Genomic DNA, 14,600 nt, shown 5'->3' with positions numbered 1-14,600 from the left:
GATGCACAATCACTGTTTACATGAGTGAATGTATACACAAGTCTGATCTATGCCACGCGAAATATGCCAAGCGAGGCGGGCAAGACAAGCACATGGCTCCAGGCAGGGCCGGATTAAGATGTCCCAGGGCCCCTAGGCTACAGGTTGTAACAGGCCCCCCCCAGAAAAAAAAGATCAAAACAAAATTACATAAACAGTGTCATAATTCCGAGCGATAAATTAAGTCTGCCACAACTATAGAGGGGAGTATTAACAAGAGATTATATTTTAGACTGCATCTGAAATCCAGTAAAATAGTTCCCCCCTTTTGACCAGTCCGTGGCCGCCTGGATGATGGGGAGCTCTAGGCTGTAGCCATATCTAGCCTGTGTGGTTAGTCTGGCCCTGCATGGCTATGTGCATGGTGCCTTTCTGACCCATATTTATTCCCAGCACTAGGGGGAGCCGGTGAGGAGGCCAACAGGTTCAGGCGGGGAGAGCAATAATAATGTCTGACTATCTATCACGACTTATCCATCCAGTCCTAGATTAAACATCACATAAGAGGTCGGCGGGGTGAGGTGCACTGCCCTACAAAAATCATTATCAAGTCTGTCACCGGATGGTCACACAATAAGGTAGCCTGATAAACCAGCCTAAATGTGAGACCAGAGTAATTTAGTCTGGCCCCGATGAACGATACCTCCGAAGATTGTTGATGAGAACAACCTGTTGTTTTTTTCAAACCGTGCCGGCACTCTGACCAATCGGTGATCTTTGCCGTTGATGTGCTTTCCCAACGGTGTTGCGAGGTTTGTTGTCACTCCCTCAACACCGCCTGCTTTGATTCAAAACAAATCGCTGCGTTGTGATTGGTTTTGCCTGACTCAGGGCACAGCGTTCAAATGTTCTCAGATCCGAGGCCAGACTCACTCTCTAGCTGAAAAACTTCGGCGTCCAGCGGGTGGCGCTGGTTTACCAAGCTAACAATAAGGACCCTGAAGAAGGCTTGCACCGAAACGCGTGGGTCTCTGCTCCCATGTTTTAAAACGTTTTAGCCATGTTTCAATAAAGGCTTTTTAATATTTTTCCACAAGAAGAGTGCCTTGGACTCCCTTTTTTGACAAGATATTGTTTTTTCCCCAACACCAAAGAGCACCTTCAAGATTTTTTCTGAACAATTCCCTGAGCACTTCGGATTTTCTCTTCACTTGATAACAATAAGGTTATTTGAAAGTGTGTGAAAGATCTGTGTGTGTGTGTGTGTGTGTGTGTTTATGTGAGCGATTGAGTAAGTGACACATTGTGTGTGTGTGTGTGTGTGTGTGTGTGTGTGTGTGTGTGTGTGTGTGTGTGTGTGTGTGTGTGTGTGTGTGTGTGTGTGTGTACCTTTGAGCGTGGCCTTCTTCAGGACCTTCATGGCGTAGAGCTGTCCAGCGTCGGGCCCTGTGACCTTCTTCACCAAAAACACCTTCGCAAAACACAAAGACAGAGGAATCAGGGTGTGTGTGCATGCGCGCGCATTTGCGTTTTGGTCACACTAACAGACAGGGCCGGTGACAGCTTTGGCCAGGCCCGGGACAGACACGTCTAACAGCATTTGTGTGCTTATCAGTTCTGTGCATAACAGTGCATCTGTGTGTACCGCTATGCATGTACAGTACTGTGTGTGTCCATGTGTATGTGTATGTGTATGTGTACGTGCATGTGTGTGTGTGCGCGTGTGCGAGTGCGTATGTGTGTACGTGTGTGTGCGTGTGTTAATGTTCATACCTACGTGTGTGTGTGTGTATCAGCTGCGTGTGTCTTAACGGCCTAACTAAAATAAGAGCCTCTTCATCCTGATCCTCCTCTATGTCAAAACACAATTAATAATCCCCTCGCACACCACACGGAACACAGCCAGACTGATGACTCAGGAGCTCTGTGGCCAGAGAGGCCTGTACTCCTCTCCTCTCCACTTCTCACCTCCCCACTCTTATTTCTGTTCCTCCTCTCCTCTCCTCTTCTCACCTCCCCACTCTTATTTCTGTTCCTCCTCTCCTCTCATCTCTTCCTCTCCTCTCCTCTCCTTTCTTCCCCTCCCATCTCTACTCACCTCCCCACTCTCCTTATTTCTTTCTCTCCTCTCCTCTCCTCTCCTCTCCTCTCCTCTCCTCTCCTCTCCTCTCCTCTCCTCCTCAGCAGCTTCTGCTGACCAGAGAGGGCTGCTCTCCTCCTCTCCTCTCGCCTCATCTGTGGCTTGCCATTACCAATATATTTTCCATAAATTATTACTGGCCACACACACACACACACACACACACACACACACACGCACACACACACACACACACTCGCGCACACACACACACACACACACACACACACACACACACACACAGACACACACACACACACACACACACACACAGATGTGTGCACGCACGCACAAGCCCACTTGTTTAGGATCTCCACAGGAGTCGACTCTCTCCTGCCTTTCATGTGTGCTTTAAAGCAGCAGCAGCAGCCTGAGCAGCGTTTGGCTCCAGGGTCCTGAGACGGCCTTTACTGCTACTGATGCTGCTGCTGCTGCTGAATGTGGAGGAATATATGAATGTTAATCCACTGACTATTTTATCTCATCTCCACACTGGCTCACACCAGCGATCTGTTATCTGCTCAGCTGCATTGTGCTGCAGAGCTCAGATCAGTGGTGACGTCCCGATAAACACGGGCGCCGAAGCAGGAAGTACGTACGGTAAGCACCTGCGATGTTTATCCAACTTAAAGGAGAATTCCCCTCAATTTCAACATGCAGTCATGTTGCTCGTGCTGCCTTTGGCTTGTCAGTAACCGAAAATCTGGCATTTTTTGCTCAGCCCTTTCTGAGATTACGGCCATTCAAATGGGGGCATTATTTGTTTACAGTTTATTTATAATTGTTTATGATTTGTTTACATCATTAACATACTCCAAATATCATCCTTGAATATCACCAGCAGACACCTTACAATACAGCAATATTTTTTGGGATGATATTTGGAGTATGTTAAACACAAAAAATGCAACCAAACCATTGGCCAGATTTTTCCTTTAAAAAGGAGTTGCATGTGGGATGCTATTCACCTAGTCAGAGTGTGGTCATATGAACCTATGTAGAACCTATGCTAGCTGAACCCATGTCAAAATGGTGGGGCTCGCAGCCACACAATGTTGTGTGAAAAGTGTAAATAAAATGTGAATAATGCTAAAACATTGGAATTTCAGAACGCTCCCCCTCACCATTACGTTCAACAGCTAAATATAAGAAGAATGTTACAAGCATGTATCCAATTATTTTATCTTTTCATCTCTCTCTCTCTCAAAAAAAGTATCTGGCCCTCGTTTTGTTTTCTAAAGGGTCATTTTGGATCAGTGCATTGTTTAGGCCAACAAAATTTAAATAAAAAAAAAAAAACTGAGCCATCACTCTGCATTCAGGACAGAGGGATGAGGGTATCATGACGTAACCTCCATTCTAAGATAATAAACTTTTAATACCCTGTACAGACGGCATATTAAAAACAATTGCAACATATGATCGACTTTAAAGCTTACGGCAACTCTAGGAAAAAAATCCAGCAAAATATTAACTTTCAACAATTTATTTCTTTATTTTTCCTTCCGTTCCCTCAGGCTCAAGTTCATTTCCTCCCGCCGGTTTGGACTTTCAGGACTGTTGTGAATTAAGCCTCTGAACGCTGCTACAGACCAAAGAAATGGAATAAAACCCAGTTGAAGTGCTGAGCTCTGCACAGTTCTAAATGACCTTAATCCAATGCACACACAAAAAAAATCATGTTTTAGTATTTCACATACAGTACAGCCCACACATGTAAAACAACCCCTGTATCATATCTAGTCTCCGCAGTCTTCCGTTCAGCAGAGGAGACAGGTGCTCTTTAAGTACCTTCCATCCCTGACACGATTGCTTCTCATTTGCCCCTTTGAGGGAACATAACAATCTTTGTACGAGCCATTTATTGAATTACCCTCCTAGATGTTGTTAAGTGTCAAGTGAAGTCTACAAAGTTCTGATATTTCAGATGAGCTATAAACCACATAGAACAGTGGTTCTCAACATGGGGGGGGGGCTGACCCTGGGGGATAGGCCTACAGGACATCCGTGGACGTTTTTTTTATTATGCAACACACATAAAAGTTACCAGAATCGTGTACAAATGTGAGCCAAACATAGCTACACAACAGGCCCAAATTAAACAAAAATACTCCCCCTCTCCTACCCTTCCTACATAGCCCCCCCTCTTGCTTTAAATGTCAATTTTTGAGCATGTACCTGTCCTGTCCACTGTTAGGGCACCCCTGCACAAAAAGTTTGAGAACCTCAGACATCAATAGCGATGGACAGGGCCGCTGATAGCTTTGACTGGCCCTTGGGACACAGTCATGTGAAAGCCTCCCCCACCTAATACATGCTATGGGGACCCAATTCCGCCTAGGCCCGGGACAACTGAACCGTTTGTACCCCCCTGTGTGCATCCCTGATGGTGGGTGTGGACCTGGCTAGGCTAGGAGTAACCCAATGCCATCATGGCAGGGCCAGTCCAGCACGCACGGCTGCCTGCCAAACACTGCTGATGAGAACAGCTATTAAGCTCAAGGAAATGAGCACATCATATAGGACTTAAGTGTTGCAGGCAGCATTACCAAGATAACATTTAGCATATCTCTCTCTTTTTCTCACCCTCTCTCACTCTCTCTCGCTCAATCCCCTCTCTCTCTCTCTCTCTCTCTCTCTCTCTCTCTCTCTCTCTTTTTCTCACCCTCTCTCACTCTCTCTCGCTCAATCCCTCTCTCTCTCACTCTCTCTCTCTCTTCTCTCTGTCTCTTTCTTTCCCTCTCTTCCTCACACTCTTTCTCACTCTCTCTATTTTTCACACTCTCTCTCCTTCGCACTATCCCTCCTTCTCACTCTCACTCTTTTTTCTTTGGAAGGTGTGATGCCAGAAGAAAGTACTGCTGAGTGCAAGTCCGTGACCATCTCACACTGGGCATGTTCAAAACACACCAGCTGACTTGAAGCAAAGCATCGTACCTACAAGTGAAATCTGGGGACAGTCTATTTCGAATGTCAGTGCACCACATACTGTATTATATTACCATATAAAATACCCAAAGATATCAGTACACACACAACACACAACACACAACACACAACACACAACACACAACACACAACACACAACACACACACACACACACACACACACACACACACACACACACACACACACACACACACACACACACACACAACACACACACACACACACACACACAACACACACACACACACACACACACACACACACACACACACACACACACACACACACACACACACACACACACACGACACACACTCTCTACCTTTCCAAAGGATCCCTGTCCCAGGACCTTGCGCAGTTCAAACTGTCTGGGGTCGGCCTTCTCCGAGCCCTCTTTGACATGGTGTGTGATGCTGATCTCCTTCACTGTCACCTCCTCCTGTAGGACAACAACAAGAACAGAGAGAAAACAGAAATACATGAAAACACATGAAATGTCCACTCTCTTCTTCAAAAAACGCCACCTTTGAAATCAAGTCTTCCAAACGAAGACATGACATATTTAAGATCTATGAAATCTGTGAAATCTCTTTGTCAAAAACAACACTCGCCTTCAAAACAAAAACACACAGGCACTCTTTCATGTATGGCACAAACAATGAACACATATGTGAAGTCTCGTCTACAAAACCAAACCACTTGTGAAGTCTCTTCAAGACCAACACAATAGCCATAAATGATCAGTTAACTCAGTTAACTCAATTTAACTCAAGTCATCAAAAGAGTAAAGACTTCCCAAACACCACAAGTGGGTCAGGGGGCAGGCAAGCAGTCTCACAACATGAGCAGGGCTTAGGAGTTAGAGGAGAGGAGAGGAGAGGAGAGGAGAGGAGAGGAGAGGAGAGGAGAGGAGAGGAGAGGAGAGAGAGAGTGGGTGACAGAGAGAGAGAGAGAGTGGTTTAGAGGTGGACATTGACAGACAGACCAAGAGCCTCCCGACTCACGGCACTGCACCTCTCCCTGCTCTCCAGTTCCAGAATATCACCAGGACAACCACACACACACACGTCACCTCACATATTCCGGGTAAAAGCTTTCACCCAGGACTGACTCACACACACACACTCACACTTTCTCTCGCTTTTTCTGTCTCTATCCCCCCCCCCACACACACACACACACACACATATAAAGGTACACACACACGTCCATTCAGCTGTCGTGCTATGACCACAGGATTCATATGATTCTGCCAGCATGAGTGGAGTATGTTTTTCTGTAGAAACAACCAGCCCCCTGTCACATCCCTGTTTCACTCACACACACACACACACGCACGCACTCACACACGCACGCACATTCTTATTAATTCATCTCCTCTATCACTTTGATCGTGATTAACTTGTCACTATACATTACACACTATAATAACTGTAGTATAACTGTAAAAAGAATAATATGTCACTATACATTACACACTATAACAACTGTAGTATAACTGTAAAAAGAATAATAAAAAGATTCATTTTAGAGAAATTTGGATTTGCAACACGACACAATAAAGAGAAAAATAAAGAATAACTGAAAACATCAATATCACCATCATTATCATCAATATCATCATCATCATCAAAACAACAACACCATCACCACCGCCACCACAACTGTGTGTATCATCATCTTAGAGAGGTTTGTAGAGTGGGTCACCAGAGTCTGGATGTTTTGACGTGGCAGACGAACAGACAGAGAGAGAGAGAGAGAGAGAGAGAGAGAGAAGGAGGAAGACGTGAGGGAAGAGACAAGAGAAATAGAGAGACAAGAGAGAGAGATGGTGTAAGATAGCAAAGGATAGAGAGAGAGAGAGAGAGAGAGAGAGAGAGAGAGAGAGAGAGAGAGAGAGAGTGATAGAGAGAGAGAGAGAGAGAGAGAGAGAGAGAGAGAGAGAGAGAGAGAGAAAGAGAGAGAGAGAAAGAGAGAGAGGTAGAAGAGGGTGAAAGAGATAGTACGCTGTACACATAGCGAGTGATGGACAGTTTCCCACTTGGTTACCATGGCACCGCCCCCAATCCTCCTGCTCCATCGCAGCAGCAGCAGCAGCAGCAGCAGCAGCAGCGGGCGTGGAGGAGGGTGACTAAACACCCAGCACTCTCTCTCTCACTCGCTCACTTGCACGCTCTCCTCTCTCCTCCTTTACTCCTTCTATCCTCCCATTTCCCAGCACTCACACACTTGTTCCTGCATGCTCACATACTTCCTCTTTCTCACTCACACGCTCCGCTCTCTAATCCTCCTGTTTTCCCTCCATCCTCTTGTTTCACAGCACTCTCTCACTTGTTCCTGCATGCTCGCATACTAACAAGTACTATGTTTTTCTCCTTCGACTCTCTCCTCTTCTTTGCTCTTAACACCCAGCATTCGCTCACTCACACATTCCACTCTTGTTCTTTTCTCCCAGTATCCTCTCGTTTCCCAACGCTCACCGACACACTTATCTCTCTCTCTTCTCCTTCCCTTCCTCTATCCTCGTTTCCCAGCACTCGCTCACTCATTCCTGCATGCTCACACACCCTACTCCTTTCCTCTCCCCTCTTTACCTCCTTCTGACTTTCTTTTTCCCCCTCTGTCGCTCACTTACTTCCACACGTACTCCTCTGCTCTCTCTCTCTCTCTCTCTCTCTCTCTCTCTCTCTCTCTCTCTCTGTCAGTCACCTCCATTCTCTCCCACAGTAACTCATTCTCTCGAACTCACCTACTCCCTACTACCATCACACCTGTGCTCAGTGTCTCGCCCTACTCTCTATATTGCGTATCTTCCTTTGTAAAATCTTTCTTTTTATTAAAAAAGGGAGCAACTCAGACAGTAGCAGTAACAAGGCTTTCCATCTTTAATCATATAGTTGTTTTGTTCATTTGAAGGTGATAAAGCCTTTATTGCAGTACAGTATGTGCTATCTAATCGTATCTTCCTTGCCATTGGTGTACCCCTTAGCTTGCTTTCTCATGCTCTTTCCGCTCCCGTTTTCTCTTCTGTTTCTCCTTCTTTCTTGCCTCTCTTACTCTCCCCCCTCACCTTTGCCTCTTGACATTCATCTTCTACCCCCCCTCCCCATAACCGCCTAGCCCCTCACTCTCACACACACACGCACAGACACACACAATCATGCCTCCCACAGCATCCATCATGCTCCCTCCATGTACTGACGTCATCCAGGCGATATTTATGGCTAGCACTCCTTCACTGCTATTTCGCTCTCTCACACACACACTGCTCTTTCTCTCTCTGCTTTCCCTCTCTCTTCTCTCCTCCATCTCTCTTTCTCTTGTTCTCTTCCTCTCCTTCCTTCTCCCTGCTTTTCTCTGCTCTGTCATTCTGTCTCTCCATGATCTCTCTCTCTCTCGTTCTCTCTCTTTTTTCCTCCTTGTCCTTCTCCTCCCTCTTCTCTTTCTTGCTGGAGCGCTCGTGCTGGGACTGTGGAAACTTTACACAGCGAGGGCCCCACAAAGCCTGCTGGATTTCAAGCTATCTGCCCTGAACACCTACACACACAGAATGCCACACAGGGATACCACACACACACACACACACACCCACACACCCACGCAGACACACACACACTAGAACACCACACAGAGGGAGAAACGCGGACATCTATAAATAAACATTAACGAGGCACACCTGGCCACTGGTCACTGAGCGCCGAGAGTCAGGACAAAAAAACCTGTCGTCCTCTACCACTAATCCCTACCTCTCCTTTTTTCCTTTCCTTTCTTTCCACCGATGGCCACCTCGTCCTTTCCTTTCCTCCCCTCCCTTCGACCTTCTTCCATGCTCTGCGTCGTTCTCTCCCTCATGTTCCTGTTGCCCTCTCGTCACTAGGGCTTGACATTGGCACCGGCCAACCAGCCAAATGCTGATAAAACTTGGTTGTGGCTGGTAATAATTTAAATATCACTAACCACTTTGGCAGGTAACTTAATCTTGGGTACGCCATATGACATATCCTACATCCCATAGTCCATATTTTGTTTATCCCCATGTGTTATATTTAAGTTCAAGAAAGGTCATTCAGATTCTAAATGTCAGATATGGTTTCATTTAACACACTATGTTCACAGCACTGATCATCTTGTTGCATCACTTCATCATTTTCTGAGCTTAGATATATCATGGTGAATAAAATACTGAGAACAAAACTGTGGTTAGTGGAAAGGCTGAATGGCTAGTGACTCTGGGAAAACCACTACCCCCTGTGGCTGGTGAACTAGAACATTAATGTCAAGCCCTGCTAGGTACGTACGTTGGAACACTGGGAGTAATGCCATAACAGAGATTCTCTCTACTCTCTCTGGCCATAAGCCTCTACCACATCTCTACATTCATCTGCCTCTACCCCTTTGCTTTCTTTTCACTGCCTCCCATCTTTTATTTACTCCCCTTAATTCTCCCTCTCTGTCTCTCCAACTTTTTTCAACCGTCTCCATCATATGGCATGCTGCTCTCTGATCAGTATACAGGTGACTTCATCCATGCTTCCCCTCCCTCCCATTCTCCCTCTTTCTTGCATATTCCTCTACTTCTAATCTACTGTATATCACCATTTCCTTCACCTCTTTCTTTCCTTAGGGAAGAAGGAGCCATCCCTTCTTTTACTCCCCTCCCTCTCTCTCTCCACTATCTCTGTGTCCCCTTATCCCTCTTCACTCTTCCTCTAGTAGGTATCTGTGAGGTCATAGTCTCCAATTGTTATTCTCCCCTTCCCTCGCTATCCATCATCTTCTGTCTCTCTTCCTCTTCAGTTTGCAGTGCACTCGTCTCCAGCAGGTGAGTTCATTTGGTCCCCTCACCTCCCATTTGTCATCTCTCTCTCCCTGTCATGCTCCTGCTCTTGCTCTCCTCCACCCCCTACCCTGTGTGACTTCATTCTTTCTCCTTCTCCCATTCATATCCTCCCTCTATGTTCCCCCCTGTCTCTCTCTTACACACACTCTATCTCTCTCTCCTCCCCCCATCCCTCCATCTTCAGTATGGTACCTCTGAGTTCCAGGAGGAGCAAAAGCGCGTGGAGACCAGCGGACACTCCATCACCCCCACAGGTCCACACGGGATCTCAGCAGCATCCGCACCACTGGTTAGAGACCCAATATCAACCTCAACAACGCCATACTCATGACCACCAACAGCCCCAGCATCAGGACCGGCTGTGGCCAGGTGGCAGCAGCCAGGTTCAGGCTGAGGGCTGTGGTGACGGTGCCGCCTCCGATGGTGGTGGTGGTGGTGGTGGTGGTGATGGCGGTGACCATGGTGGTGGTGCTCCTGCTGCTGGGATGGGGGGCTCAGTGGTGCCAGCATGCTGCCATGGGCGGGGGAGACGCCGGCAGCAGCAGCAGCCTTGGCCAGCTCGGGTACCACGGTGACGCGCCAAATACACTCCTCCAGGAGAGACAGAGTACGGTGCCACACCGATGAGACGGCGAGAGACACAAACTATGTTGCTGTAGCAGTGAGAATGTGCGGCTATACCAACTAGCCTCCGTGGAGAGACAGAGTACAGTGCCACGCCGATGATAGAGTATGTTGCCACACAGGTGAGAAGATACAACAGAGCGTGTTAACACACCAGTGAGAGACAGAGAATTTGCCGCTATACCAACTATCCTGCGTGGGAGACAGAAGAGTAGCTTGTCACAACGGTGAGGCTCCGCGAAAAAAAAGACAGCGAAATATCAGCAAAAGATGTTAAGTGTGTTATCCACAAGGGACAAAGATCCAAAATAGGAACAGTTTCACCACCGTCTCCGGCACGAGAGCTCCACTTTCCACTCCGCACAATAAGACACTGCTCTTTCCTCAGGAACTATTTGTCAGAGACGAGGCAGGACAGGAGTGAGAGAAAGAGGTCCAAAAAGGGAAAAGGTTCCACATTTTCACAGCAGTTCCTCGAGCGCTACAGAAAAGTGCTCATCAAGTTCCTTTTTTACACTTCACAATAATAACACGCGCTCATGTCCACCAAAAGCTACTGTAGCCGCAAGAAATATACAACAGGAAAGAGCAAATAGATCCATAGAAAAAGGGAGCAGTTTCAGCTTCACACGAGCCAGAGAACACTAGTCATCATCAGCGGGCAGCAGTTCACTCTCCACTCTGCACAACAACACACTTCTTCTTCCCACACAGGTCCCTCTTCACTGGGATAAGCTGTTGCTCTCCCTGATGATGTCAGGCTAACAGGCTAATGGCTACGGTATCTCTAGTATCAGCGCTTCTTCTTCTTCTTCTCCTCGTATCCTCACAGTGCCAGTGGTGCCTTTGGGGCGCCGGAACCTTTTAGTGAAGTAAAGAGTCTGTAAGAGCTTAATGATGTTGTTCTTCTGCGCCAAGTCCTAATGGTAAACATCCTGTTTTGTCCTCCATGAGAGACGAGAGAGAGCGAGAGAGGTACTGAGGTGTAGTTGTGTGTAGTGGTAAGACGGAGAGCGAGAGAGCGAGAGAGTGAGAGAGCAAGAGAGAGAGAGAGACAGACAGAGAGAGAGAAAGAGGGAGAAAGAGATAGACAAGATAGAGAGAGAGAGCAAAAGGGAGCGAGAGAGAGTGATAGAGATAAAGAGTGATAAAGAATGAGTAACAGAGCAATCACGAGAGAGAGAGAGAGAGAGAGAGAGAGAGAGAGAGAGAGCGAGAAGATAGGGAAGAGAGTGTGTGATGGACAGACAGAGAGAGGCGGTGAGTAAGGAGAAACACGGCCAGCGAGGACCAACAGCCTGTGTGGGACTGACTCGCACTCGGCAACTTGCAATTCTCGCTGGGTAGAAATATCTGGCCAATCAATAGGAGGGAAGGATGAGTAGGACGGGGAGGGAGAGACAGAGATGTAGTGACGGAGGGAGAGAGGGAGGAGGGTTTGAAGAGTGTACGAAAAAAAGAAAGTGATAGAGGGAAGTGGAAAGAGACAAAGAGAGAATAAGAATATAAAGAAAAATAGAAGTAAGAGTAAAGATGGCGCAATAGACAGAAATGAACAGATTGAGGTAAAGCGAGAGAGAGAGAGAGAGACAGAGAGAGAGAGAGAGAGAGAGAGAGAGACAGAGAGAGAGAGAGAGAGAGAGAGAGAGATGCGAAGATAAAGAGGTAAATTGAAAGACAGAAAGTCATCTGTAGACACCTGCTCTGAAGAGTGATACCATTACAGACAAGATAGACCGACATGTAGAGAGTGATGAAGAGAGATAGATAAAGAGAATGGTAGAAAGACATGCAGAGACTGATGGAGAGATGGTCACTTGCAGCACAGGCATCTGAACTGAGAGGAAGAAGGAGTGGTGCCTTACTGACTGAAGAGAGAGATGAAGAGAGGTAAAGTCGAGAGAGGGAGGGAGGGGGAGAGAGAGGGAGAGAGAGAGAGAGAGAGAGAGAGAGAGAGAGAGAGAGAGAGAGAGAGAGAGAGAGAGAGAGAGAGAAGTAGAGAAAGAAAGGTAAAGAGGGAAATGGCCACATCATGCAATTAGAGGCAAAAGGGCACTATCGAACCATCTCTGAGGACACAGGGATGGAAGGGAGGAGGAGGAGAGAGAGAGAGAGAGAGAGAGAGAGAGAGAGAGAGAGAGAGAGAGAGAGAGAGAGAGAGAGTCTTCCGTATACACCTGCTCTGGTTTCCAGAAGAGTGCTACCTTAGCGGCTGAGGAGGTATAATTCGCACCTTAGGATAATGACTCCAGGAATGGAACTATCACGCCTTCTCTATGGGCACACCAGGGCCAATTTTCTCACAGATCCTCTGTACGTGTGTGTGTGTGTGTGTGTGTGTGTGTGTGTGTGTGTGTGTGTGTGTGTGTGTGTGTGTGTGTGTGTGTGTAATGTATGTTTGACATGACAAAGACAAACTGTGTGTGTGGGTGTGTCTGTAGGCTGTAAAGTTATGTAGTTGTCTATAGCAAGAAAGTGTGTGTGTGTGTGTGTGTGTGTGTGTGTGTGTGTGTGTGTGTGTGTGTGTGTGTGTGTGTGTGTGTGTGTGTGTGTGTGTGTTGTAATGCCTGTGTGTAAATGTCTGTGCGAATATGTGTGTGTGTGTGTGTGTGTGTGTGTGTGTGTGTGTGTGTGTGTGTGTGTGTGTGTGTGTGTGTGTGTGTGTGTGTGTGTGTGTGTGTGTGTGTGTGTCTTATGACTCATAAGTCAGATCTCTTTCAGCCAAATTACATACCTGTCATACCGAGCTCCTCCCATCAGTAGTCGCTGTATGTGTCTGACTTTCTGTTGCTCCTGACATTCTGATTTATGAGACAAGGGCTTCAAAATGGAAACATGCTTCTACGAACCCCCTAATTATAAACTGCTGTCTGGCTCTAATCGCTCCACAAGGAGGTTAATGGTACAAACGGTAGTACTGTACATTTCGATGGTTGGGCGAGGTGTGGGTAACGACTTTAACAGATATCAGAGGAATTCTCAGGTATGGTATTTGTTTTTGGAGCTAATGCCCATAAATGTATTAGATATTGGTCATTAATGTGCATGCAATGAATATGCTTCTTAGGTAATCCAAGAAAAACAAAGAGATACATGCACTGCACTGCTATGCTGGCGACCCGGGTTCGATTACGGCCTGGGTCATTTGCTGATCCTTCCCATCTCTCTGTCATTTCCTGTCGCCATCTTCACCGCCAACGTCAGTGACCCCTACACACTTGCACTACCTGCTCTGCAAACTACAAGATCAGATGCAAAGTGCTGTCAATCAAGTCAGACAGAATTTGCAAAAACACTGCTGCTACAGTATAGGTGCATACTTCTCTCTCTCTTTCTTTTTGCACTTGGAGCTACTTTGCTTGATAAACAAGACATATCTGTCTGTATATTTCTCTACCAACAGGTAAGTCGAGGAGAGAACACAGCCGAGCCAAAGAGATGCCAACTTTTCTCTCTAGCCAAAGAAGTGATTCATCCATCCATCCACCTCATACTACAAACACAAATACACAGGCGAGCACACGCGTACACACACGCACACAAACGTGCGCATACACACACACACACTCCAGCCGGCAGCTAATTACCAGGCATCTCATCAGTGGCAGAGCACAATGTGTGTGTGTGTGTGTGTGTGTGTGTGTGTGTGTGTGTGTGTGTGTGTGTGTGTGTGTGTGTGAGTGTGAGTGTGAGTGTGAGTGTGAGTGTGAGTGTGAGTGTGTGTGTGAGAGAGAGAGAGAGAGAGAGAGAGAGAGAGAGAGAGAGAGAGAGAGAGAGAGAGAGAGAGAGAGAGAGAGAGAGAGAGAGAGAGAGCACATTGTGCTGGATGCTCCCTCTCTGCAGGTGCTAGACCTCCTGTCACACACATGCACGCACACACACGCAAACACATCCTACACAGCATCAGGATGCTGGTGTAGGTCGGTGGCCCAAGCCAATTGTAATTGTTGCCAGATTTAGTGATGGCTGAGACGAGGCCTTGTGGAGTGAATGAGGCTCACGGGGGAAACACACACACACACACATTTTGTGAAGTGAATTAGGCTCCCGGGCTCGCAGGTGTTGGC

General features: G+C 46.9%; 1 protein-coding gene across 4 annotated transcripts in view; it reads right to left on the bottom strand.

The window, feature by feature from the left end:
• The window catches only part of rps6ka3b (ribosomal protein S6 kinase, polypeptide 3b), an 87,157-nt gene that overhangs the window by 28,803 nt on the left and 43,754 nt on the right, over positions 1–14,600 (bottom strand). For all 4 annotated transcript variants that reach the window (XM_063207379.1, XM_063207381.1, XM_063207380.1 and 1 more), the window contains 2 exons: positions 5,392–5,508; positions 1,369–1,450 (listed from right to left, as the gene is read on the bottom strand). In XM_063207379.1, coding sequence (XP_063063449.1) covers positions 1,369–1,450; positions 5,392–5,508 — 199 coding nt within the window. The remainder of the gene's footprint in view (positions 1–1,368; positions 1,451–5,391; positions 5,509–14,600) is intronic.

This window comes from Engraulis encrasicolus, chromosome 9 (genome assembly GCF_034702125.1).
Source record: "Engraulis encrasicolus isolate BLACKSEA-1 chromosome 9, IST_EnEncr_1.0, whole genome shotgun sequence".
Classification (NCBI taxonomy): domain Eukaryota; kingdom Metazoa; phylum Chordata; class Actinopteri; order Clupeiformes; family Engraulidae; genus Engraulis; species Engraulis encrasicolus.
Note: the sequence above shows the minus strand (reverse complement) of the source record. Positions and strands in the feature narration are given on the sequence as shown.